The sequence below is a fragment of the Halichoerus grypus genome, chromosome 1, assembly GCF_964656455.1.
Source record: "Halichoerus grypus chromosome 1, mHalGry1.hap1.1, whole genome shotgun sequence".
In the NCBI taxonomy this organism is placed as follows: Eukaryota; Metazoa; Chordata; class Mammalia; order Carnivora; family Phocidae; genus Halichoerus; species Halichoerus grypus.
The window spans coordinates 134,107,870-134,135,211 of record NC_135712.1 but is presented as its reverse complement, the minus strand read 5'-3'; the positions used below and the strand labels follow the sequence as shown (position 1 = coordinate 134,135,211).

At 37.2% G+C, this 27,342-nt stretch overlaps 1 protein-coding gene across 7 annotated transcripts in view; it reads left to right on the top strand.

Moving 5' to 3' along the window:
• ZNF385D (zinc finger protein 385D) overlaps positions 1–23,047 on the top strand; it is an 891,953-nt gene extending 868,906 nt beyond the window's left edge. For 6 of the 7 annotated variants that reach the window (XM_078072281.1, XM_078072291.1, XM_078072297.1 and 3 more), the window contains 4 exons: positions 8,822–9,052; positions 15,976–16,154; positions 17,189–17,290; positions 19,169–23,047. In XM_078072281.1, the coding sequence (XP_077928407.1) occupies positions 8,822–9,052; positions 15,976–16,154; positions 17,189–17,290; positions 19,169–19,402 (746 nt within the window). In that variant the 3' untranslated portion in view covers positions 19,403–23,047. The remainder of the gene's footprint in view (positions 1–8,821; positions 9,053–15,975; positions 16,155–17,188; positions 17,291–19,168) is intronic. The other variant, XM_078072288.1, reaches the window with a different exon arrangement.
• The last annotated feature ends 4,295 nt before the right edge of the window (positions 23,048–27,342 follow it).

Here is a 27,342-nt window from a genome sequence, read left to right as displayed (position 1 = left end):
AACCAAGAGCATCACTGAGATATTAAGTTATGGACCTGATACATAGCTGATAAGACATGCCAGGGTTTCTGCTCTAGAACCAGCCCCTTCTTGTGGACTTGAAAGAAAAGAATGAAGGCAAATTGTCTTATAAAGAAAAAAGAAAAAGACCAACTCTAATCAGCTTATCTTTCCTTCAAGCAGAGACCTTGTCTTCTGAGGAAGAACCTAAGTCAAGCCATAGGACCAGAGTCTCTGATCCGTTGTAGAAATGAGCGGTGTCTGGAAGCACAGCCACTGTGTTGTCCCGAGACAACCTTGCAAAACTGGCAGTCCACAGCTCAGAGAGAACACAGAGAAGATTTTGGCCCACACAGGATTTTATATGCATACACACACACACACACACACACACACACACACACGAGTTGCTGATGCTTATAATTTGGAAATTTTACATAAAACTTTTTGGCTTTTATCAAAATAATAATCAAAGCATCTGGCAAAACTGGAGATGTGTTTCTAAAATGACAGGAACTAACTGAAGTGGTATAATGAACTACCTCTTTCCTACAGAGCTGCGTGCTCTCCAGTTTACCACAGCGGCTAATACTATCGTTGTCAGGGGCCTTGCTTCACTCATTTACATCTTCTGCCTTCCCTGGTGTGTGTGTGTGTGTGTGTGTGTGTGTGTGTGACTATTACCTAGTTTTTTACCTGTTTCTACTTGATGAGATCCCAGTTCAAGCTAGAGAGGTCCATTTTGAGATCAAAGACATTTTGGAGGCGTAAGGCTTGGAGATAGAAGTAGATCTCCGCTTTGGTTGGCCAACTGTTCCATCCTGCCTACCTCCTCAGGGGGCTGAACAGTTTCTGCTGAGCCTCCTGAGCTTCAGGGACCTCTGGTGTCCCTCCTGCTTGGCCTCATCCTCCAGTCCTTCCTCCTCCTCATTAGCTGCACTTACAGTTGCCCAACCTAAGTCAATCCTTCTTTGCTCTGGTCCTAATCATCACTTCCTTCTGAGGGCTTCTGCAACTATATGCTAACCTGGCAACCTCATTCCCTAGCTTATTACTTCAAAATTCTAATCAGTGGTAGGAATAACCTAAATTTCTGATAAATTATCCTATGAAAGTTAATCTAATATTACCCTCTCAAATCATAGATGCTCCTAAAAAATGGCCATTCCCAATGAAACTAATTGGTCCTGGCTTCAAGAGGCAAATCCAAAAGTTAAATCACCTATTTAAAAGAAATAGGCTCCATCTTAAATACATTTCATCAAAATAATTTACATCCTAATCTACATGTGATATACATGGTACAAAGTGAGCTCATGTTCAACAGATAATCATTATCATGTATGAATCTACTCCTGATATAATTGCCTCAAAGAGATCATAGATTGGGCAGCTTTGAGAAGCATCAAAAGTTGCAGTTTGATATTTTTGTTTTGTGAGTTTTTGAAATCTCTTGCCTTTCTGTAATTTCTAATATGTGCAAGACATGGGAAATCTAGTTCAAATGTGATAAGGGCAGAAAGAATTACTCAATCATTAAGAGTTTCACTGGACGTTGAGATTCATTGAGGTCACTGTAGGACAAGAACATGCTCTGTGATTTAAAAAGTACAGGAAATCACTTTTTGCATGCCACTTGCACCATTGGAGGCATGATAAAATCAAAGTTTGAAGTACAACTTATTTTTTTAATATTTTCTAGTGGCACTTCCTCGTGCTCAACCTCCTCAAAGAGAGAAAATCCATTGCCCCCTCTCCCTCATTGTATTAGCACCAAATCACTCTTGAGTGTACAAATTATACCATGTTTATTTCTTCACCTCCAGTGAGTAGCACAGGGTCTGACATGAGGGTTCATTCAGGCCCAGCCCAAAAGTTTCAGGGCCAAGACCAGAGTGCAGATGTCATCCAGGTAAATACTGACACTTTCTACCTGATGCCTCACCTAGCAGCCCCACAGCCTGCACCCCAGGGATTAGCCCCTGTAACCTGAAGGATAAGAGATCTACTCGCCTGTGTCAGACCTGAGACCTACCAAGTGGTGAGACAGATCAGCAAGGGCAGGGCAAAAGCTGCTCCCCAAGCCAGGACTTTCGGATGGTGATTGGACCCACCCAAATCAGGCAGCCTGTGGGGGAGGTACCCTTTCTCCCCACCCTCATTTTGTAAGCTCAGGATTTTAGGCAGTTTGAAGCCCTTCTTATACCATCCCGGCAGAGGGGAGGGAGGGAATTTGTTGGGGAAAGGACTTTGTCTGCTTAGGTGATTTCATGTAGCCGGGTATGAACAAACGAACCTCTGGTTTCCAGATATAGGCTGTGATCTCCTACCCCCTCCATTATTTATTTATTTATTTAGGAGAGAGAAAAGGAGCAGGAGCAGCTTGGGGGGAGGGACAGAAGGAGGGGGAGAGAGAGAATCTTAAGCTGGCTCCACACCCAGCATGAAGCCTGATGAGGGACTCAATCTTCTGACCCTGAGATCATGACCTGAGATGAAATCAAGAGTCGGATGCTTAGCCGACTGAACCACCCTCCGGCAACACACATAGACACATGCACACACACAGATACAGACACATACATACACACACAAATTTGTAAGCTCTGACTCTGTATGCTGGCCTCTGAGGCACCCATTCCAGCTCTCACTTCCCGTTCCTATCATTCTCACTTGCTCAATTGGTTTTCAAACTCTCTAAAAACATTTTTACAAGGGACGCCTGGGTCGTTCAGTCGGTTGAGCTTCGGCCTTCGGCTCAGGTCATGATCCCGGGGTCCTGGGATCGAATCCTGCATCAGGCTTCTTACTCAGCGGGGAGCCTGCTTCTTTCTCTGCCCGCCACTCCCCCTGCTTGTGTTCTCTCTCTCTCTCTGACAAATAAATAAAAATATTAAAAAACAAACTTTTTTACAAGATCAACAAAATAAAAAATAGACATTTGTTTCAATGGCTTGTGATATGTGGAGCGCTCAAAAATACAGTACCCAATGCAGAGGTCATTCCTGCCTGGGTCTAACGGTGTGGTACTGTGCTCAATGTTAGTTAAATTAAATTAAATCCATAGGAAAGAATCCACCGGTAATAATTTATAAAATCTTGTGACTTTTGTCACGAGGCACCTTTTTATACTTCAGAATGTCAGCATATTTAAGAGGAAGCAGCTGTTCTGCTCACTTGTTCGCAAGCCTGGGTGAGACTTAAATTCACACATGGAGGAAGGACATAAATTGTATATAATTCTGAGTTTCTAATCTACAGGAAAACATGATGAGCATCTTTGGGTCATAATATTAATTCCTATCACCTGAGAGGAAATTTAAATAACTCAGCTCTGGTTGTCCTACTTGGGTTATGAGGTCTGTGTCTAGGAGAATTAATTTCTTACCTAGACCATGTAACTTGGCTGTTCTGTTTTGTTATCTGGAATTCAAGTCATTGATATTTTCTGGAATCTTTTCTTATGCTTTATGGATTTTTAAAAGGTATTTGCAGTGTTTTTGCACAAGGATGAGGGCCACAAATGGGCCACTCTGAATACTGACAAGTTTTCTTTTGTTCTCAACTAAAGCCCCATCCCGCAAAATATTAGCAATCTGTTTTGATGCCAAATCCAAATACTGGCAGTTGCAATAATGAATATTTGCTACAGGATACCAGCAGAAAAACTGCCCAGAAATACAGACCTAAACCATCTCAAACCTTTTTCTTCCCACTGAATAGCCCCCATTATTTTTGACTCCCTGTGATATATATTGTTCTTAGAGGGTCATTGGTTGAAGAGTGCAAAGAAATCTGAGTCCACCTTTGGGGAACATTAGGAAAAGTGAATCATTATTCCAGTTTCCCATCTTTTGGGAAAGAAGGAAGGAAGGAAGGAAGGAAAGAAGGAAAGAAGGAAGGGAGGAAGGGAAAGGAAAGGAAAGGAAACAAAACGAAAAAGAAAGAAAGAAAGGAGAGAGAGGGAGCGAGGGAAGAAAGAGAGAAAGAAAGAAGGAGGAAGGGAGAGAGAAAGAAAGAAAGAAAGAAAGAAAGAAAGAAAGAAAGAAAGAAAGAAAAAAAGAAAAGTAAGACATGTAGCTTACTTTTACCATTTTGCACAAGAGGTTGAGAGCTGTTGATTTTTCTTTTCTCCCCTCCTCCCAAAAGGATTCCAGTAACTTAATACTTCAGCATAAATGGATGATTGGACAAACATGATTGACTCTAGCTCAGGCTATGTTTAGTTTCTTTTAAAGTCAAATTTTTAAGGTGCTATCTTCAAACATGCATAATAAATCATGACCAATTTGAATTAGCTGAAGAGGAAAAAAAATGAATTAGCTGAAGAGAATGTAGTCAGTTCTTTTATGAAAAAAAAAAAAATCAAAATTTTAGCAATAAAAAATAAATGAAGAGCATATGCTTCTGAGCCAGACTGACTAAGTTCAAATTCTTGTGCTCCACGTGGCAACTCTGGCTTTGGGCAAGTTCCCAAATCTCTCCATACCTCAATTTCTTCTCAAGATGGGGATAAAAACGGTATGCCCCTCTTAGGTTTCTATGAGAATTGAATGAATTCACACTTTTTAAATGCTTTAAAAGTGATTCAGTAATCATTAGTTGTAATTGTTATTCATTCATTCACTTACTGTTTTCTTTTAATAAATATTTGAGTATCTTTCTCATGCCAAGCGTAAGTGCAAGAATATAGCAATGCATAAAACTGATTAAAGATTTAACTTTATTATTATCATTTCAAGTCATCATGAGATGTCTTCATAAACCATGATGGGTATTTATCAGCCTTCTTACCCTCAGTGGTTTAGTATATATAGAACCTTGCACAAAATAGCTGCTTAATAAATGTTGATGGAATCAAGTTTGAATACATGAGTCATTGCAACACAGGATAATAAGCACTTAATTTAGAATTAGGAGATGCACTTTCAAGTCCCAGTTTCTACCCTAGAGCACTATGTGACCTTGAGAAATTTACTGAAAATTTTTAATCTGAAAACTAAGAGAGCTATACCATGAAACCACCAAGATCTCTTTTGATCATGATTCTACCAGGGAACTGTCGTGATGCACTATTTGTTGACTGGTTATAGTTCTGTTTTTCTTGAATTTAATGAACTTTTCATTTTAGAATAGTTTTAGATTTACAGAAAAGGTGCAAGAATATTACGGAGGGTACCTGTATACCCTGCATCCAGTTTGCCCTTACTGTTAACATCTTACAGGGTCATAGTGCATTTGTCAAAACTAATGAACCAATGGTGATACATCATTATTAACTAAAGTCCGTGTTTTATTCCGATTTCCTAAGTTTTTACCTAATGGCCCTTTTTTTTTTTTTGTTCCAGAATCCCAACCTGGCTACCACATTATATATAGTCATCACATCATGTCCCCTTAGACTCATCTAGATTTGAGTTTCTCAGACGTTCCTAGTTTTGTTGACCTTAACAGTTTTGGGGACTATTGGTCAGGAATTTCATAAAATGTCTTTAAATTGAGGTTTGTTGAATGCTTTTCCCATGGTCAGACAGGGGTTGTGAGTTTGGGGGAGGAAATACAGAGGTAATTCATCTCACATCTTATCAAAGATATATGCTATTAATGTGAACACCCATTGAAGATTCTATTTTTATGGTTGGATAAGAATTATGTATAGGGGCGCCTGGGTGGCTCAGTTGGTTAAGCGACTGCCTTCAGCTCAGGTCATGATCCTGGAGTCCCGGGATCGAGTCCCACATCAGGCGCCCTGCTCGGCGGGGAGTCTGCTTCTCCCTCTGACCCTCCCCCCCTCATGCTCTCTCTCTCATTCTCTCTCTCTCTCAAATAAATAAATAAAATCTTTAAAAAAAAAAAAAGAATTATGTATAATTGGTAACTTAATGTACCATATTAAGGAAAATCTCTTGGCTAGATGTAATTTTCTAGGCAATGTATAACATAGTTGATTCTCTTTAAATATGGCATAATCTTAAAGCATACTTACCTTACTTTTTCCATGAAAAAGTTTCCATGAAAAAGTTCCCTCACCACTGATAAATGAAGAGTAACTGAAAAATCCATTGTTATAAATTAATAGTAATCCTACCTATGGATACAAGATTTATATATTAAATTTAAAGTGAAAAATATAACTGTTTGTATTTCTCTCAAATTAACTGCGAAATTGTGAAAAAAACAGATTTGTGCTCAGCTATGAGGTCTAAAGCACCAAAGCAGAAGGGCCAGAAGTTAAGCGTTTTGATACTAATTCCCCTAAACCCGTCTCATGCAAAGAACTTGCCTTAAGAAATGTTAGTACTTCACTAAGCCCTCGGCATAGAGAATCTGGCTTTTCTAATCTTGTGGCATCCTTGGTCTAAATGTACATTATCCTCTGAGGTTAGAAAAAATACTAATGTAGCTGTCACAGGGATTAGAAGATCCATGGTTTTGTTTATTCTATATTTTTCTTATGAATTTCTCTGTAAACAGGGAAGTTGGTTTAGGATTACTATGATCTATGCTATGCACAGTTATCAGATCAAGACATAAGATAAACATAGTCAATCCAGAGGAAAAGTTGTTAGAAGTAGGGTTTTACTAGGGATATCCTTACTTGGATTTAAATGAAATAAATAGCCAGAGTATCACACTGGCTCCAGCATGTAGCCACACAAAGTTTAAATATACCTATATTTATGGTTGTCACTCCCCATGGAGCTGATTGTAAGACCAATTCAGTAGTTTTTGCCTACTGCTGTTTGTCACCTTACTTTGTGACCTTACCATGTGTCACAGTCATGGCCAAGAGTATCATCCACAACATTTTTTTTTTAATCCCTGATTTTTTTCAATCTATAAAACACTTTGCCCTGACTCACCATATTCTATTTCTGTGACTTTGGGAAATGTCCTTAATTTCTGGAATTTCCTCATTTGTACAAGTTTGTGTGAAGGTTAAATGAAATTATGTATATAAAACACTTAGCAAATTAACTGGGCATTTGTTATTTATTCATCGACACATATGCATATGCTTTCAATCATTTCTGGTTTGTTGGGAGCAATGAATAGCTACTAGACTATCTTACAGTAGTCATTGCTTTTGATGCCATATCTAGGTTCTCAGAAATATTTTCTTGCTATTACCTGATATTTTAACATTGGCACTTCAAGAAATAAGTAAAAATTAAACAGGAAATGGACCTGTCAATGTTTGAGGGAATAAATGTATTCTGGTGGCAAAACTTGGCATTAGAGTAATTTTATTTATTTTTCTCTAGTCATGAAAAACTGATGAGCAGTATGACTCTTTACATGGTTGAAGGATATTCTTCAAAACACTAAAGTAGGCTTACTCGAGAATCTTAGCAGTTAAATAAGTGATTAAACATGTATGAAGTGTCAGGCAAAGGAGATAAGATACAGATGAATTGTTTTATACAACAGCCCTCAACAAGAGCCCATTTCTCTTCTTATTGACTAGTGTTTCTGATGCCGTATTTGGGAACGAAGCCATACCAATCTCATCTAAACTCCCACCTCTATATCTGGATCAAAGGAGATATCCAAGTTAAAGGGCATCCTGTAACTGCAATCAACTCTTAATAATATAATCTAATAAGAAGTGAGCATTTATGAGGACAGCACTTCATTGCAGGCAGACCACTGTCCCTTATAACCACTGCCTAATTCATTTATTATGAACTTTTCAGTGTGGCTTTAATGACCATGGCAGCATCTGGAATGAAAAACAGTTCCAAGAGCAGGTGTGGCTAGAGAGACAGCCTGGGAATATTTTGAATAGGAGGTTAAGAACCAGCCAGCTGGGAGGCAGAGTAAGGAGTAGAAAAGTAGAAAGGATAGGAGCATTAGAGCTCCCTTGCAGTTTGTTATTGGATATGGCAAGCATTGCTAACAGTAATTGGTAATTGTCATCTTCGGAATGGGAGCTGTGTGTACCCAAGTGAAGTCAGGATAAAGGGCTTTTGCTTTAGAGATTGACCCCTCCAGATCTAGAATCAGACTTCGGAGCCAGAAGGGTTGTAGGGTTCCAGTACATCAACACTTTCATGGTCATCAGACTCTTAAAACGATGATGTGACATTAACATGGTATGACCAGACTGTGAGTTTCTTGTAGAGTGACCACTGATGTTGGAATACTGTGTAACAAACTCTCTGAACACAGCCTGGTACAGAGCATGCATTTAATAAATATGCCAGACCAGAGTTTTTGTACCTGGCATTGAATATACGACTCTTTGTAAATAGGACAATGATTTTCTAAATTGTTGATCCTGAACAAACCAGTATGTCATCAGGGTTCCATTTTTTTTTTTCTTTTCTTTTTCTTTTTTTTGCACAAGCCTATAGAAAAGGATCAGTACTTATATTTTAATTAAAGAAATAAATGTAGAAGGAAAATAGAAAGACAAGTAATAAATAAAAATAAAAATATCTTAAAAGTGTTTATCCTCTATTTTTTAAAGCCATCTGTGTAGAAATGGATGCATACAATGTACAATGCATTGTAAAGACTATTTTACTAAGGCCATATGTTAACAAGAGAAATCTGTTGGTATGTTTATTTGCCCCGCAGAAAAAAATGTGAGTGTATTTGGGTGTATTTTTCAGAATCGTCTGCATGGTTTATATCAATATAGGCAACTACGTGTGGCCATCTATGCGAATTTCTTCATGAGATGATTGACTCATGGTCGACAAGGAGCAATCGCTGGCTGCTCTTACCATTATCAGGAGAATGTAATATTAGTGATACATTTCCAAGTAGGGAAAGATAATACCACTGTTTTTCCCTTCTTCCCTATTGAATGCAGACAGTCCCGCAGGGACACCAGCAATATCAACGACAACTGTGGAAATTCGCAAAAGCAGTGTTATGACAACTGAGATCACCTCCAAAGTGGAAAAAAGCCCCACGACAGCCGCTGGCAATAGCTCATGTCCTTCCACGGAGACTGAGGAAGAAAAGGCAAAACGGCTTCTTTACTGTTCGCTATGCAAGGTTGCTGTCAACTCCGCCTCGCAGCTGGAGGCGCACAACAGTGGTGAGATGCAGTGATTTCTTTTCTGTCTCAACAGCTCTGCAATTATCTTCCTCTGAATGGATTGTATCTTTTGCAGCAGGGGACAAAGGGGTGGCGGAAAACTGGCAATTATTACATGGAAGTCATTAACCATTAAAAAATAAAAATGACATGCAAAGTGTCATTTACATGAGGACTTGCAGGGCTCCTGCGCCTTGATGTGCTTGTGTTTGTGTTTATGGATGTGTGTCTGTGTGTGTGCGTGCACAGGTGTTATTAAACATTAGGAGATAAAGTAAAATATAATTCTGAAGTATAAGCTTTGCATTTATTTGATTTCGAAACTGCTATGTACTCCCACGCACTGGCTTCTAAATGAAGTTTTCTGAAGTTTTTTCAATGATATAGTTGCAAAATTTGGTTCCATAATTCCATGAGCTTTTAGCTAAAACCTCTCCATTATGGTTTTTATGGCAAAATTATGCCAATTGGGCTAAATCTATATCACCAGGACAGTTAAACGGAAAGTGCTTATTATGGGCAACCACTGAGGTATGTTCTCTGCATGTAATATTTCATTTACTCTTTGTGACAACCTAAAGATACTATTCTTGCTATTCAATTGAGGCTCAGGCAAGGCACATGACCAACTAAGTGGCTGAGCCATGATTTAAACTTAGGTCTTTCTAACTTAAACACTAAACTTGACATATCTTAACAGGACATACCGATAAGCCAGGATGAAATGCTTCCCCGATATATTTCAATTCTATCCATCTACTGTATATTTGTATGTATAGAAAGATATTACATAGATATTATATATCTATACCTACACCTATCTATCTAGATAAGTAGATACAAAAAGAGAGTCTAAATCTATATATCTATATCTATATTATCTATCAATAAAATCTAGATTATATCGATATATAGATATAAATAATTGTATATATATCCTGCCTGAGATTTTAGCCAGCCCTTTGGCCCTAGATTAGATTTCCTTTAAAAGGCCAAGTTCATCGCCAGGACCCTGTCAGCAATTACAATAGGAACAGAATCATTTGTAAATCATACCCTGGGTTAATACTGCAGCTTTATGTCGGCTGTCACTGGCCAATCACTGTGCTGCACGGTAATGTTCAAGTATTGACTTCAGTATTCTAATGGAGTAGTTGCAGATGGAGAGCAATGCCTTCAGCACATATCTTCCCCCCCCACCCCCTGCATGCAACATTAGTTGTCACCGTCTGGGAGTTCATGAGTTCAGAGGCTGAGAAATACAGAAAAAGATCTGGCCCCAAGTCAGAATCTATACTGTGCAGACATGCCTCATGTTTTACTCATGCAATTACATTATTCAGGAATGTCAGATAATTGGAGAGCAAAAACATCATTGAAAGTCCATTTATTTCTCAAGAATTCTTGATCATTCTGCAGAGTGAGAGAGAAACACATTCATTTTGAGGAGGGATCAGCTTTGACAGATAAAGCATACCTTTGAGGCTGGAGTTAATTTATCAAGAATTTAGATGTCCTTCCTGAATTCTTGTCAGAAACATCTGATTAAGAAGCAAAGAATAATTAGTTATTTCATTATGTCGTATCAGGTGAACATTTTTCATATTCCAATTCTACAATCCTCATCTCTGCTTTGTGTGTCGGAAATGCCCACAAAGCTTTAAAAGCATATTCACCCATGTCACTTTATATATATATATATATATATATATATATATATATATATATATATATATATAAATTTTAAATATTTTAATTAAAGAAATAAATATAGAAGGAAAATAGAAAGACAAATAATAAAGAAAAATAAGAATATCTTAAAAGTGTTTATCCTCTATTTTTTAAAAAGCCATCTGTGTAGAAAGTAATTGTCATATATATATATATATATATATCATGTATATATATATATTTCCTATATTCAGGGATTCTGATTTATTATACATCCAGGCCTAGAAGCTATAGTGTTTGGGAAAAGAAAAGAAGCAAAAACAAACAAACAAAAAACTCAAAAGTACTGTGCAGACAGAGCTGAGAACTATTCTAACCATCTTATCTGGGAGTTTAAGGTGGTAAATGCAGTGAAACCTTACAGGAATTGTTTTATAGGGGTGTGCCCTCCATACCTTCAGCCTGCTCAGGGGACTATACCCCCCTTCTGTCTAAGCTTGGTTTCTTTATCCCTGCATTTCCCTTCCTACATCAGAGATCTTTTTCCAGCGTCCAGGCCCGGTGCTTATTTTAGGCCTCCCTGGAGACTTGCACTAGCCAATTGGGCCAGAACTGGAGGTGGCAAAGGAAGAAGTGAAGATACACAAGTAAATTCTCTTTAACCCCCTTTGTGTACCATTTTTGATCTGCAGATTCAGCTCTCTTCTTTGTAACTGAAGCCCCAGTGGGAGGCGTGTTGTGTCTGGGACGTCCTCTACGTGTGGATGGCGAATGCAGTCGTTCCCATATTCAAACAACTGCCCCTTGTGCACTGGTTCCTGCATCATTCCCTTAGGATCCCATGTGGGGAAACCCGGGGGAGGGGGGTGTAAAGGAGAGAGGATCTCTGTAGGCTCACTTGCCTGTCATGAAAAGAATATCTGCTGTAGGATTCATCATAGGATTAGTATGGTGTGTTTTAGTTTGGGTTCCATTAGAAGCAGACTCTGAGACCAGGATTTGAGAGCAAATGGCTTTTAGGGGAGGCCAGGGGCACAGGTAAGGAAGTGGGAAGAGGGAACAGGGAAGGGAAGCAGCCAGGGCCGTGTGCATCACTCGGCAGTTACCAACGTGGGCAACTGGAACTTGCCAAACAAAGCCGTGACACTGGCTCACACTGTGTTTCACTGTTTTAAACATAAAAAGGTCCAGTGGTCAGATAGGATGACAGAACTGAGTTAGCTCAAATTCTGTGGCTTCATCTTTACAATCATGGTGCTATCATCTCATTGTTCATTTATGATCTACTGTTTACATTAAAAATACAGAGTACCACAGGGGTTGAATGCACAAACTGCAGCCTTTGTGAGCTTGAATGATTTCAAACTGTTACGGACTTGCTAATGAAACAAGAGGCCGTAGCTGAATTCCTGTGTGTCTGTGGCCCACGGTATAATGGAGAGGTCTACAAATTAATTTCCATGTAGCATATGATGTTTAGTATAGAATAAGTTAGACAATGGGCTAATTTAATATATGCTAAAAGCTCAATAGTAAAAACAGAATATAGACAAATTGTGTTCTGGGAAGCAGTCCTTTATCACGGACATTAGTTAGAGTTGCCAGTTCATGGTGCTAGTGGAAAGCCGACTGTCTGTTTTAGTCCACTTAATTATTTTCTAATTCTCTGTAATGGACTCTGTGTTACCTGCACCCACAGCAGACCACAATCACTGCCTGAGTGCTCCATTCCCTCACACTGACCCCCTCCTCTCCAATATCACTAGCAGAGTTCTCTGCTTTCTTTCAGAGCTAGATAGTAAGAAGCCACTGTGAAGATTGGGCCTTTTTTCAGGGAACCAGGTTTGAAGGCTGATTTTGTTCAGAAGCAACCAGGCTGTAGGGTGGGGAGATGTGTCCTTTGCATCTAAATTGTGATTCTATGTATTTCTCTCTTTTTTTTTTTTCCCCTTCGGAAACACCTTCTATGCATGGAATAAGGCCTGTAGCTCTGAATGTAGACTTGTGCATTTATGGTTTTTCTTTTAATCTTAAAAAAATATTTCTTAATCATAAACTGATTTTGAGACTATAGCTTCCATCAAACACCACCTCTTCTTCTATGTTACAATGGAACAAGCTAGAAGTGATCAGACCATTTTTACCTCAGATCCGCAAATAACAATTCTATGTGAACCTGGGCAAGTCGACTGTCCTCTTTGGACTTCGCTGTCTCTTTTTCTCTCTCTCTCTCAGTCTCTCTCTAATGGAGCTAAGAAGCCATATGGCACCTTGTAAGGATGAATTATTATGGCATGATTATTAGCATGACCACAGTTGCTGCTAACATTATTTGGGGATTGGTTGTGTTATTTCATTTGCTTTCTCTTTTTATTTTTCACTAAAGTTGCAGTTAGTGGATTTATATTCCATAACATCGGAATGCAGGATTTAAATATGAGCACTCCTGCTTTGCATTTTTTTTTTTTTTTTAGAATTTGAGAGAAGTAGTTCTAAGCTTACTAGCATGATTCACAAAACAGTCTAAGAATGTTTAAAACAACTTAAGAGGACATACTCTTTTCAAAAGATCTGGAAGTCTCCTTTTAGTTGTATGTTATAGACACAGATAATACAAAAAGATGTTTTGTCTTTTTCTTCAAAGAAATCTCCCCAAAACATTCTATTAAGTAATGCTCTGCTTAGCAGATTTTGATGGTTTTCTCTATATGATTAAAAAAAAAACTTTGAAATGTTTTATAGTTAATGCTTATTACGAATTTGGGTAAATTTTTCTGGCAATAACTTGAAGTGGTAACATTTGATAATTTTCACTAGGCTCATTCGAGCTTTTCTATCCCTAGACAGAGCTTATTCTATCCCTCACTAAGTTTTAATATACAGAAAAGGCAGTTATCAAAGGATAGATTTTACTAACTTCTAAAGTATTTAGAGATTTCCAAATTTTTGCTTAAACAAAACCAGCACTGTTAAGAAAAAGAGAATTGACTAAAATTTATTGAGAGCATACATAAGTGCCAAAAGTAATCCTTAAAACAATAAATGCATTTAATGCAACACTTCAGTAGAGCAGATAATTTCCTTTTTCACAGCTGAGGACACTGAGGCACAAAGAAATGTACACAGCTAATGGAGGCAATCTCTGACTGCTACCATTCCTGAGTCTGAGTTCACAATGCTCTTTACAAATATCTGTTCATTGCTCTTTATTAATATCTAATACTTGAGCTGTATCTACTATGTGTCAGGCACTGAGAATACAGTATGAGCAAAACCCAGGAGCTACCTTCAAGAAGCCCAGGTCTAATCCATGCTTCTGTGTTCAGGAAGAGAATTAGGTAAAACTTGTTTCATCGAGACATCTGTTTCACGTTTCGAGTGAAAAATTCATTTAAGCAAGTCAGCTGTGGTCAGTGTTCATGGCCTTATTATTATTAAGGTCCAAAGATTATCTGCCACTTCTATTCAGCATCTTCTAGGGTAACAGTAAGCCTCTCAATTACAAAAGATATTAACCAGGGTGGATCAAGAGTCCCTCCAGAAAGTCAGAATAAGTGTCATTCTCCTAATGACTACTTCTTAAGCATTGATAAGCCAAACCAGCCCAGAAACTCTTCTCAGTTTGACTGAAGAAGTTGCATGGAAAAGAAATATTTTGATAAAATCACCTGTCGGGATAAAGAAGGTTGGACAACCATCTAGACACATGCACGCAGCATGCACACACACACACACACACTGTGACACAAAGTATATATATAAATAAATAGATCTTGCTCCCTAGAGCATTGTTTTGCCCTACACTGACTTACACCATCTGCAGAGTAAAAAGTGTTTGTGTCTATGCAAGGTGGGTGGACTTGCAAACTGCAAGAAAAAAGCAGACTGCAGGGAGGCCTCCCCACCAGCACCACAGAGCAGGCTAAGGCTCCACATTTCAAGTTCTCCAGTCTACTTACATGGTGTTGACCTTTTTCTCTTTCCTTTATATGTTGGGATATGAGCATTTTCATAGCTGTGCATAAGAATATGACCTTCAAAGTGGGGAGTCTATGTTGCAGGAATATACATTTTTTAATATTGGATTCAGTGAAGTTGCAATCGTTCTGAAAGAGAGAAACGTGCCAGGAAACCTGTTCTGTGTATTCATCACCTCTTATTTAAGGCGATGGTGATTGGCACTGACCTAGTGTGCCCCTCAATGTGTTTTCCTCATTCATAGTCAATGATTCTGGGAGGCCAGTCCAGGAATCCGAAGTTGAGAATCTTATTTTTTATGCTTCCAGTGCTGATAACAATCTAATAAATACAAGTAGGAAAGAGAAACCACTAAAAAGGATTTAAGCACCTGGAATGGCAGAAAGTACATAAATGATGACAAGAGAAAAGTTCTTAGCAAAACCATATGGCTAAGTGAGAAAAATAAAGAATAGTTATCAACGCTAAGAAAAAGAAAATTGTGAACAAAATTTTGAGAGAAAACTCCCATTCATGAACTCTAGTAGTTAAAAAAAAATTTAAAAAAAACAAGTTTTAATAACTGGAGTTACACTAGTTTTGAGTGAGAGTCCACAGATGTTACTGGTTTATTAAAAAGAAGCATTTGTGTATAGTGTCTCTGCTTAGCCTTTCACCACTCATCTTCTTGGTCATTTGTTTTTACATTTGAAATGACATGACCAATCAGTGTGACCTTTACTATCCTAATAGGGCTTTTTTTTTTTTTTTCAGGCATCAAGATCTTTATACTCTTGCTGTTCCTTTTTGAACCTAAAAGACATAGCCAAGAAAGCTTGTTTGTATTCTGTTTAGAAAGTGGGTCTTTAATTAGTGCCACTTCTGTAAACACACCATGTTTAAACTGATTACATTTGTTACACATCACCTCCAACTATATACCTTTAGCAACTAAATCACTCTTCCTCATCTGCTATCATTTATGTCTTATTAGCATCAAGAGGAAATGAAATGAAGTCACACCCATTTAATTTCATCTCGGGACTCTGGAGTGTAGGGGCTCTATTAATGGTGCCGGTTTGTTATGTGGGACATTGTAAAAATATGAGTAGTTAAGTAATGTTATGTAAAGTGGTCAGAGCACCTTGTCTTTTAAATTAAGCATATTTCAGTGGTAATCCCTGGAAGAACTGCTCTAAAACTAGACATCACGTTTTGTTCTGTATCATTTCTTAAAGGCATATACTAGCTAAGATTTTTTTTTTCTTTCTTTTTTTTCTAAATCTTCCTGGCAGGTACTAAGCACAAAACCATGCTAGAAGCCCGGAATGGAAGTGGGACTATCAAAGCCTTTCCTAGGGCAGGCGTGAAAGGCAAAGGACCAGTTAATAAGGGAAACACAGGTCTGCAAAACAAAACGTTTCACTGTGAAATCTGTGATGTGCACGTCAACTCGGAAACACAACTTAAACAGGTAGACAGCACATATTCTAGAAATGAAAACAACAGATAGGGGACATCCTGATGAGCAGAATGTGTGTGCTTCCTATGTTCCCTTTCTTTCCTGTTTTTTTCTCCCACCCACCCATCCATCCATCCACTTAATCTTCTACTCACTGCCCTTATTTATTTATGCCTATTTTAGTTGCCAAGGAAATAGTAAAATGTAATATTTTCTAAGTCCTTTCAGAAAATGTCTGAAGTGAATCTGTACTATTCTTATTTCTGAAGAGTGGGAGGAAAAGGGGTATTAGGTCTTTTCTCTACCAGGTTTCCCACTCAAAAGTGTTGATTTTCTTTAAAGGTCAAATTGCAATGTTCCATTTTTACTTGTTTAGATATTTACATGTTATAACTAATTTTATACTGTTCTATTCTTTTATTTTATGTACTTTATTACATGGTGTTGTACTGTATTTCTAAATCCTGCAGCCACCTGCTAAAGGGATGACTAATCCTATTGCATTCACTTTTACTGTGAATAGTCTTCCAAAGAGATTAGTTAGACGTTGCCAATTGAAGGCCCAACCCCCATATTGTGTTGTGTTTTATATGCATATGTGCAATATTGTAGTCATTTTATGCACCTTTGTTATTTATCTTTAGAATTTTAGGGGTTGACATTTGGCTGTACAAATGTGAGGATAAGTATTAGTATGGAAATAAATTCATGCCTGCCTGGGCATCTTTGTTTATTTGCACATAAAATTCCTTTAGACATTCCTTTCCTTTGTACATTTTTAAAAAGGAGATCTGTGCAGCGATAAAGAGAAAGGCTGGAGAAAAGAAGAGCCTTCTATTTGTTAAAAATAAACTAAAATGAGTAGCATAAAAAGATATATCCTCAAGCCACCAGAATCCAAGGACAAAAGTGCATGCTCTTTTGTTTTCGTCTTTCTGCAACTTGTATAAAATAATTAATATCCTTCCTCAGGTTAAAACAATATTTATGAGGGGGGTTTGGGGATTTTTTTTTTTAAAGCTGTCATTTTTAATTGCTTTTAATAGCACATTAGCAGTAGAAGGCACAAAGACAGAGCTGCTGGGAAGCCCCCGAAACCTAAATACAGTCCTTACAACAAACTACAGAAGGCAGCACATCCATTGGGGGTGAGTGTCATCGTTGATTCCCAAACAACAGTGATCTTGAATGTCCCATAGTCTGCGGAACTTGACTTTTTTTTTTTTTTTTTTTTTTGGTTAATTACTGAATGAAATACATGGAAGGTACCTAAGTCATGACAAACAATTGATTGGAAAGTCCAACCCCTACTCCACCAATAGAATTATTAGTTTCGTGAGTTGTTTGGGTGGTTTGCCACGTTTAGCCACTGTCCGATACCTGTATCTTTTGGAGTTGGGCTCTGGTTAATGACAGAGCCTGGGGAAGGGAGTAAAGCCAAACTCTTGAGTCAGGAAAGTAATCACATGAAATCTGGTCTTGATGTTAGTGGATAATTTTAGGAAAGGGCAGTGAAAAGCAAGTTCTCACATCTCCTTTTTAATATCTTCAAGGGACAAAGCACTGGTGTTGTTGATACCCTCAACAGTTTTGAATTTCGAATAGCACAGTCTCAACGGCATGACTGATTTTATTTAATTATTACACCAAGAATAGTATCTAAGGCCTGGGGAAATTCTTCCTGGGAGATGCCCTCTTCCCATTACCCCAAATATACCTTTAAGAATAGTGAACACACTAGTATTAGTGTCCTGACCTGGAATTTTTTTGTAGGAATTTAGGGGAAATCTGTGAAACCTGATAATCTCAAGCTAATATTTATGACCATGTGGAGTTTTTCGTTGTTTTTTTGTTTTTTGCTTTTGTTTTTGTTTTCCTGGTTGAATTGACCATAGCTTTCATCAGGGAGACCCAGGCCTCAATGAAAAGTTAAGAACAACTGATCTATAGTATGTGCTGAATTGTGCATTTTGAAATCTGTTTTCTTCAAAATAGATCTTATTAATAATTGGTGCTATTGTGTGTTGCTGGCACATGAAAATATAGTTAAAGGAAACTGCAATCATCTCTTATGAGACCTCAGTAAGAGTTGACCCAATTAATTTAGTAGCATCACCCATTTTTATGCAAATGAAGTCACTTTACTCTTTTGTACAGAAGCAATTTTAGCTGCATTGAAAAGCTGTGAATTCTGCACAGAGCTGATGTTTCAGCACCACTAGTCCTAACTTTGAGTGCTATTTCTGACCAGCATAGATGCAGCTTTCAACAATCAAGTGAATGGTTCTTAAATAAACAGGGAAGTCAAATTGTGTTGTTACCATCCAAAACCTCCTTCCTAGCTCTCACTATGTTATTGTTTCCATAAATGGGAGACATTCTTTCTGTGAGAACAGCCATCTTACTAATGCTACCAGCCAAAGAATGAACTGGTTTTGTAGAGCAGTGTTGAGAGAATCTTGTCACCATTTGCACAAAGAGGAAGCAGAACATGGCAGATCTGGGGGGGAGGTAAGTTTCTTCCTTGAAAGTGGAATTTTGTTGTCTTTATTTCTCTTCATTAATACCTCGCACCTTGCTGTGCTCCCCAGTTTACACACTTGGATAGCCTAATAGTAGTTGAGAGCATTAATAAATCTCTCTTTTAAAGTATCTATTCCCTGACAGTTAATGTGTATGTGTAGAGTAGAGTAAAGATTCCATACTTTCTTTTTTTCTCAACGTGAATACTTTCCTCAGGAGGTATATTTATGAAGAAAAATAAAATAAGGTTGCTGAGTATTTTTCTGGAGGACTTTTCAACATCCTAAGTTGGTCATCTTCAAGTGATCTTCCAGCTCTTTCAAAGGAAAGATATTCTACACTTTCCATTATTTTTATTGACACTTCTATTATTTTTATCGTGTGATTTTATCTTTGTAGTTGTTTTCTGCTACATTTTAAAAGCTGCCCATCATTTTGGATTCTAAGGGTAGATGCCCCAACTCCGGTCCTTCTGCCCCCTTTTTTTTCTCTCTCCCTTGCAGGTAAAATTAGTATTTTCAAAAGAACCTTCAAAGCCATTGGCTCCACGGATTCTACCAAACCCACTGGCAGCTGCGGCCGCCGCTGCGGCAGTGGCCGTGAACTCCCCCTTCAGTCTCCGAACTGCTCCAGCGGCCACACTGTTCCAGACCTCCGCGCTCCCGCCAGCACTCCTGCGGCCAGCTCCTGGACCTATTCGGACCGCCCACACTCCTGTGCTGTTTGCTCCTTACTGAGTTCCAAATGGGAGTACTTGTACTGCAATAATTTTTCAAAAAACAAAAAACAAAAAAAACAAAAGAGAACTATGCAGTGTTTATTTATAGTTTAAAGTCTATCTGAAGAGCCAGGACTTTTGATAGTGAATTGAAAAGATTATTTAAAAAAAAAAAAAAGGCGGAGGTCTAGGGGTGGGAGGGGAGGGGGTGGTATTTTCTCCAAATTAAAGCATTCCTCTTGAACATTGATTGTTTTAGAAGTGATCTCCAGCATTGACTTGTAGTGGTATCTAGAACTTCTGAAGCCTTTGTGACTGTGCTTTTGGGCACCTGTTTCCCTCTGCATTGTCTTTCCCGCTTTATGAAACAACTATACATTCATTGTAAGGGCATTAACTGGTTCCAATGTGTATATATAATAATTTACGCTGTAGATTAAGATAATATGAAAAAAGAAAAAACAAAACAAAAAGAAAAAAAAGACAACAACAAAAGCAACACTGTGAATAGTAGTACCCGTGCTGGTCCTCTTGCTATGACAGCAATTACTGGGTATTTATCCCAACAAAAGTAGATACAATAGGTGTCTTGTAAAACAATAGTGCTGTGTCTCAATCTATGCCACTAGGTTGTCAAGAATTGCAAAAGGTAGAATGAACAACTATTTCATGCCAGTAAGCAGTCAAACAATACAGAAATGCCAGAGGGTTTTGTGGAGGTCTTCCTGGTCCACATTCTCCCCCTCCTATCCAGCTTGTAGATGACTTGAGATGGAGGACAAGAGTGCAGGGCTCAGCATAGAGGTGGGGAGATAATAATAATAAAAGTAATTTCTTACAAAGTACTATTTCCCCACCCTGAAGCAGTATTGCTGGAAAGAGGGAAGGCTTTGTAATGAAACTATATCTGAAAACAGGTAAAGCCATGCATCATGGGTTTTTTAGAAAGAATCAGTACAACTGTTCTGTCTCATGGATAAGGAATGATCATCACCTAAGATGATAATGCAAAGTAAAGATTTTTCATGTTAGTACATACCCAAAAAAACAACAAAAAAACCTAGAGAATATTGCATCTCTGCAATATCCCCTTTATATCCTGCCAGTAAGGTTGTCTCTTAGGCAAAGGTCCCTGCTTTGAACATGATGATAGATGTTAGCTATTGTTGTGGGCTTTTTCTTGTTTTTTAGATTTCCTACTGACATGATATAAACAATTAATATATATTTAAATGTTAGTAAAACAAGAAAAATGAACCTGAGGTGATTGCAGACCAAGGATAGAGTATTGAAAAAATTCTGGTAAGATGCACTTAACTATCATTTCTCTAGTGGAGTTATGAAATACTGGCAGCCTTTGATATTCACCAGAAGGCTGAAAGGAGTTGATGTTTTACCTTTAAAACAAGATTTATCAGGGGTATATATAAATAAATGTATATTGTATATATGTTAGAAAGATTAAGAGAATAACTTATAAAAAGAAAATCTATATAAAATAATTATATAACCATCCCATGTTACATGTTATCATTAAGTTGGTAACAAATGGCATAAAAATAGCTGTGCCTTTAATTTGTGATAAAGGCTATTTGCTTTTTCCCATAGAAAGCTAACGTATACCTATCACTATGATGGGATTCGATGCAGCCAGTCTGTTGCATTAATAAGAACAAGGACACTCAAACTTAGAGCAATGATAAAACATGTACAAATCAACCCTACATGATTTAGGTTTAGAGAAAAAAAATATTTTTGAAAAGGTTTTGTAAAGACTATTTAAATCTATAGGGAAGGGCTGGGTATGGCCTTCCTGAAACTGCTCTTATCTAAACTGTAGTAACCTTTTTGAGAGGTAAAAAGATTCAAGATGAAACCATTTGAGAGATAGGTATTTAGCATTTGTCATTTTATATTTAAGAAACACCCATAGCGTGCTTGGTGCTCAACATTGAACATGGTCTTTGGAGTTCTTCTCCACCATCTAGCTATATAGACATTTGTCATATAAACATATCTTTAAAGCAGTTGGCTTTATATAACTTTTGTTAAACAACAAAATAAGAAGAAGGAAGGAAGGAAGGGAGGGAGGGAGGGAGGAAGGAAGGAAAAAAAAAGGAAGAGGACAGGCAGATAAGAAAAACAAAAGTATTTCATTAGTCTTTGGTAAAAAGAATTTCAAACCACACATCTCTAGTTAAACATGTTGGTTAGTATTAAAATTTGTTTTTTGAGAGTACCTGGTAATTTCACATTTACCAACACCTCTACTCTCTGGTCTTAGCAAGTGTTTCCTTTTTTTTCACTCACAGACCCTACTGGTTCAGCCAGATGGCAAGTTGCTCATGAGTTTGGGGCTCTGTCTATATCCCGTGTGACCAGCTTCTAACGGATTTGAACTTTAGTTGCCTTTTTCCTGCTTTGTCAAATATTTTGATCTTTCACTATAAGTTAGCCTGAATCCTTATCCAACAACCTTTACACCTGATATAACCTCTTTCTGTTGGAGAACTTCATGTTAATTGATGCAATCTCACTACTATGTGCTTTTGCTGTTCTTCCCCATTTTCACCCAAGTGAATTCGCCAGTCCACTAGAAGTCAGGGCCTGTGGGATGCAAAGAGTCCTGGATCACAAGGTGTTACTAACTTTAATGATTTGCTGGGAACAAACAAATCAGCCATATTTTCTCCATCAGCCATATGAGAAAACTCAGAAATACCTAAATCCCTTCTGCCTCACCTCGCTATGGAACCATTTTTGTTTAAATGGTCTCTTAAATTGGAGTTGTAATCATCAGTTGTCTTTTACTCACTACCTAATAAAGGATGAAGCCTAACTATAGAACTTACAGTGGCTTTTCTGTGAATTGCTTCCCTCCACTCCACATTATTTATCAACACCAGATCAACATCTATTACAGTTCAGACTGCTATAAAGCTATATCCTTTCCCTTAGGGAACTTTTTTCATGAATAAAGATCAATAATTCAGATTGGTCAGCATTGGTGCTCTGAAAATCCCCAAGGGTGGTCTGACTTTATGGTTATATATCCCTTCCCATGCATCACACCCATGGCAAGGAAGTGATGAGAAAGTATCTCTGATTTCATTTGAAACAAATATAAATGCATTGCAGGAGCCAAATGCCTCTGGAAAAAGCAATGCTGCACCTCTTCCAGATCATCCAGACAAATGGGAAACAGTCGTTGGGGAGGTACTGTATTTCTCTTTTGAGAAAACAGGTGATTACTCATGACAAATTGCTCCTCTCACTGGTCCTAATCTTTGAAGAGTGGTTGTTCTAGTCACATAAGCAAACACAGTTGGCTTTTGGCAATTTATATCATCCCTGCCACATCCGTAAAGATTGCAGTCCTTAGGTACTATTAGGCTTCCCTTCATCTATTGCAATAATTCACTGCCATTATCATGAGAGCTATAATTTGGTTTTTTTGAAAGGTGCTACATATCTTCCTGCCAAAGAACTATTTAACCAAGAGTGTTCATACTCACTTGCAAATTAAAAGAACAGGAAATCATAAAAAAAAAAAAAATTAAAAGACACATTTTTTTTAAAATAAGATTATTCAAATTTATTGTGGATGTGCCCATGTAAGTTTCTAAGGCACAGGATGATTACATAGCACACATGGCATTAAATTTCACTTACAATTAAATTTTAAATTAATACTTTGTCCCCATACCCATGTAATGTTCAACTTTCCTGAAAAAATCAGATCACAAAGCTAAATGGTTCAAGTGGTCTAAAGTCCTCTTCCTTCAAATACGAATTAATGTAGAGAACTACCTTTCTGTACATTAGCATGGATGACATTATATTAATAATTATTTGTATATGGGAGAGCGTCATAAAGTGGTGGGGAAAACGAGCTGAAGGAAGTCAAATTTTATTGTAGACTTTATCTCTGACCCGCAGGGTAATAATTAGTGGACTCATGCTTTGTCCTCAATTTCTTCATCAGTAGTATGGCTGAGCTGGGTTACTATTTCTATATTAAAAGACCACTTCTCTCATCCTGTCAAAAATAAAATTGCTTTCTTGTAGTGAACCATAGAGCTACTCAAATATTTGCATATGTCCAGAAATGTGTTTTTTATTCCTCTCCATCCTGAGTGTACACCACACTGTAGGTCACTCATCTAATCAATCAGAATGTAGACTTCAACAATTATCAGAGGAGTTGCTAATTCACACTGGACTTTTCACAAAGTCATAAAGGATGAACTGCATCTCTTTTCTCAATCTAGAACACCATAAATTTTGAACGAAACAAACCCCAATAAAAGCAATAGAAAGTTGTCAGTGGGAGTGTGGAAGGGAGCTTTAAATGCCTCATCCTTATTCCTTTTGCTGTGCTTTCTCTCTTCAGCAGAAAGGGTCTCTCCATCACTAATTCTACCCTGGGTTTGCATGTGTTTTAGTTAATGGATACTTTATTAAGACCACTTCGTCCACAGTCAAAGGATATCAGTGATGCTCTCATCATTGTTACAGCAAGAATTATTTGAACTGTGTCCTGACAGTGAATGTTTTACATATTGATTTCTGTAGGTTTTCACTAAAAAGGTAGATTTATTTCTAGAGCATCTCTTCTGCTCTTTCTATGGCACACTTTAATAATGACAGAGGCTACTACCAGGAAGTGAAATGGATCATTTATAAGGCAAGTCTTCCTTGTCTACTAATTAGTTGTGAGAGTGGTATCAGGGCTTCCAATGAAAGATGGATATAATTTATATCTCATCCTCAGGTGGCCTACAGGGTTGTTACTTTCAGGAATGGGTTTACAGCTTACCAGAATTATGAATGGTGATGGAAGGCCATTTCTGCACTGGAAAAACCTCCTATGTGCTACTTTTTTTAGAAGTCCATGCAGGTCACAAAACATCACAAAGTTTGAAGAATTCCTCGGCTTGCTCAGGTGTGAAAGGACCAAGAACTACCTTTAGTCTGATCATCTTTTTCCTGTTTTCAATGACAGAAAGTAATCTGTCTTAGATGGTCAAGTTGACCCTACAAACGGCCAAAATGCATTTCAGGTCAAACTTGATGATTAATATGTATGATCTAGTGGAGTATCTTAGAGTTTGGTCAAGTTTACTAAAACCACAGAGAATGGGGTTATGTTCTTTTCATGACTGACAAGTCAACTCTAAAAGCAATTTCTAAAGAGTAGGGCTAAAATGGCTTATAAGCAAAAGAGTCCAACTAAAAATAAATACCTGAACAGTAACCAATTCTAAGGTTAATGTTTGTGTGTATATACATGAAGTGATAGAGAATTCATCCTTTTACAAAGCCATGGCAATACCTTTTTTTTTCCCCCAATGATCAAGTTAGTTTTATTTTAAGAAGAGACACTCTAATTTCACATTTGGGAATCTTAACAAATTTAGGGCATTGGAGAGGTTGACAAGCAGATATAATATCAAGGTTCTATGCTGTCTAGTAACATTATTATGCTAGCAGTTTGAGTTGGATAATGCAATTGTAACATTTCATACAAGCTTCTGACTTTCAATATAGAAGTTGAACCTTTATCAAATCTTTTTTAAATCCAGGTAGTGTGCAAGACAGGACTAAAGAAAATTAGCAAGGAGAGAATCCTTTATTGGGGGCCTGGATTGTATTTTTTTTTTAGGAAACAAAATTTGTTAAAGTCATTTGACTATTTGATTATCTAAATCTAGTGAGATATAAATCCACTGGGAAATGTGTTATGGCATCTTTAAGCCATGGTAAAAGTGTATGGAATTTTATTAACTAAAAATAACAATATGGGTTTTATTGGATACTTCTCAACTCAATTTAAAATATTTCACTGTATAATTTCAGTGTAGGACACCAGGGCAAGGCAAGGCTAATATTAGGTAAAGACCCTCCACTAAATGCTTTGTGTCTATTATGACCGTGAGTTAATATTATTAGATACAGAAAAGAAATAAAGGTCTTGAGATTCTGGAAAGTTTAGCTTTCATGAAATAGTCAAAAAGCATTTCCTGGGATAACATCTGTTTTTTAAAGTGATTATGGAAAAAAATGTGTGGAAGTGGTGAATATTGAGGAAAGCCTTGTGGCAAAGGGATCTAGGCATAAGACTGATCATCACAGAACACAAATTATCTAGAGGAAATTGGGCCAGTTTACTTGGTATTTTGATGACTCGCTTCTGAAAAAAAAAGGAATAACAATGTGACTACAATATGCTAAAAAAAAAAAGCTGAATTTAGTAAACGCAAGTCACTTGCCTCTCACTATTGGTTCCAAAATCTAAGCCTAATTTCTATAAATTTCAATAAAATTGTTTTAAAATGCATCTTATGCTTACAGTTCATATTCCTACATATTTGAAGTGGAATTAATCTGATGCCAAACCAATGTCATTTGTAGCTATGTTAGATCCTCAATTTTGTCCTGGAAAAAAAACTTGATAGATTTTATTTAAGACATCTAATCTTAAACACACATGTAACTCTATGCTAAGAACATTGTTTTTCCTGGGAAATTTGTTGGTCAGTTTTTTCCTTTTATCAGTCAAAATCTTATGTCAGTTCAACTAAGGTTTCCTTACTTAATTGTAGGCCATCATTTCTGCTAGTAATATTTAATTTACTGGAATTTTACAATTACTTTTAAATTGCCTCCTAAAAGTGGTCGAAGAAAAAATTATTATTAGCTGATGTATGATGAAATACTCAACTCTCGTGAAAACTGGAGGTTTGGCAATTTTTAAGTAGTTATTCTTAATAATAGAACATTAAACAGACTCTATCAAATAAATTGAGTGATGACTATGCCTATTTACTGATAGCCAATTTAAGCCTTAGTCTCAAGTTCTAAAAATAGCTAATCCACATGGATTTAGTGACCGCAAATTGAAGGCAATATTTGTTTTTGACAACCAGACTTCTGATTGGAAACTTTGACATTAACACTCAAAGAAATTAAATAAAATTCTGTAATTTTAAAAATAGGCTATGGGTTGTCCTACATTTTTGTAACCCTGCAAAAAAACTACTCAAGGGAAAAAGTTATGTGATTTTTTTTCACCTTATATTCTCATAGTTTAGAAAATATAGGCAGGGCTTCGTCCAATATCAACCACTTGGCAAAAGGTTTGATAAAGTTCTACCCAATGACAATAATATCTCATATTTGAAAGAGCATTACCACAAACACTGAAGAGGGACAATATACATAGCTTTCTTGATTTTGAAAAAAAAGAAAAAGAAAAGAAAGAAACCAGGGATCAAAGAAATTGCCCTGCCTATAATCACACAGATACGGCTGTCAGCTAAAATGATGCCGAGGTGATGTTCTAGCATGTTCCTTCATCTGCACCTTTGGGATCTTAACTTGAGCAGCAGAAGCCAAAATGTTCAGGATGCAAATTTGTGCCACCCTATAGCCCATATGTTCTGTAAATCACTTTGCTCTTTTCATCATGCCAAATCATGCTGAATAACCCTTAGTAAGAGGTTCTAGATGTCCCCAGGTGGACTTGGACCATTGAGATTAAATTGTTTGTGTGTTTTACATTTTGATACTTGAATTATGATTATTTGTGTTGTTGTTATTGTTTATTTTAATTGAAGACTCAAAGAACTCCCTTTGTGTGCCAGGAAAGTCTTAAATTTAAAATAATGAAATCAGGACAATTCACATAATTTGTATCATGCCATTCTTCTGTTTTAAGTCATGTAATAAAATCTCCCCATATGCTAATAATTTCCCCAATATGAAATGAAGCCATCAATTTTATTGACTCAGAAATGTAAAATGTAGAACATTTTATCCTGTCTCTGGTCCTGTATTAAGTTAAACTTTCAGCTGTGAACAAATTAATCTTTATTTTTATCAGGAATTCTTTAAGAACTTTTCAGTTTCAATAAAAGAAAGACACTAGTAATATTTTTATGTGATGAAAGCTCCCTG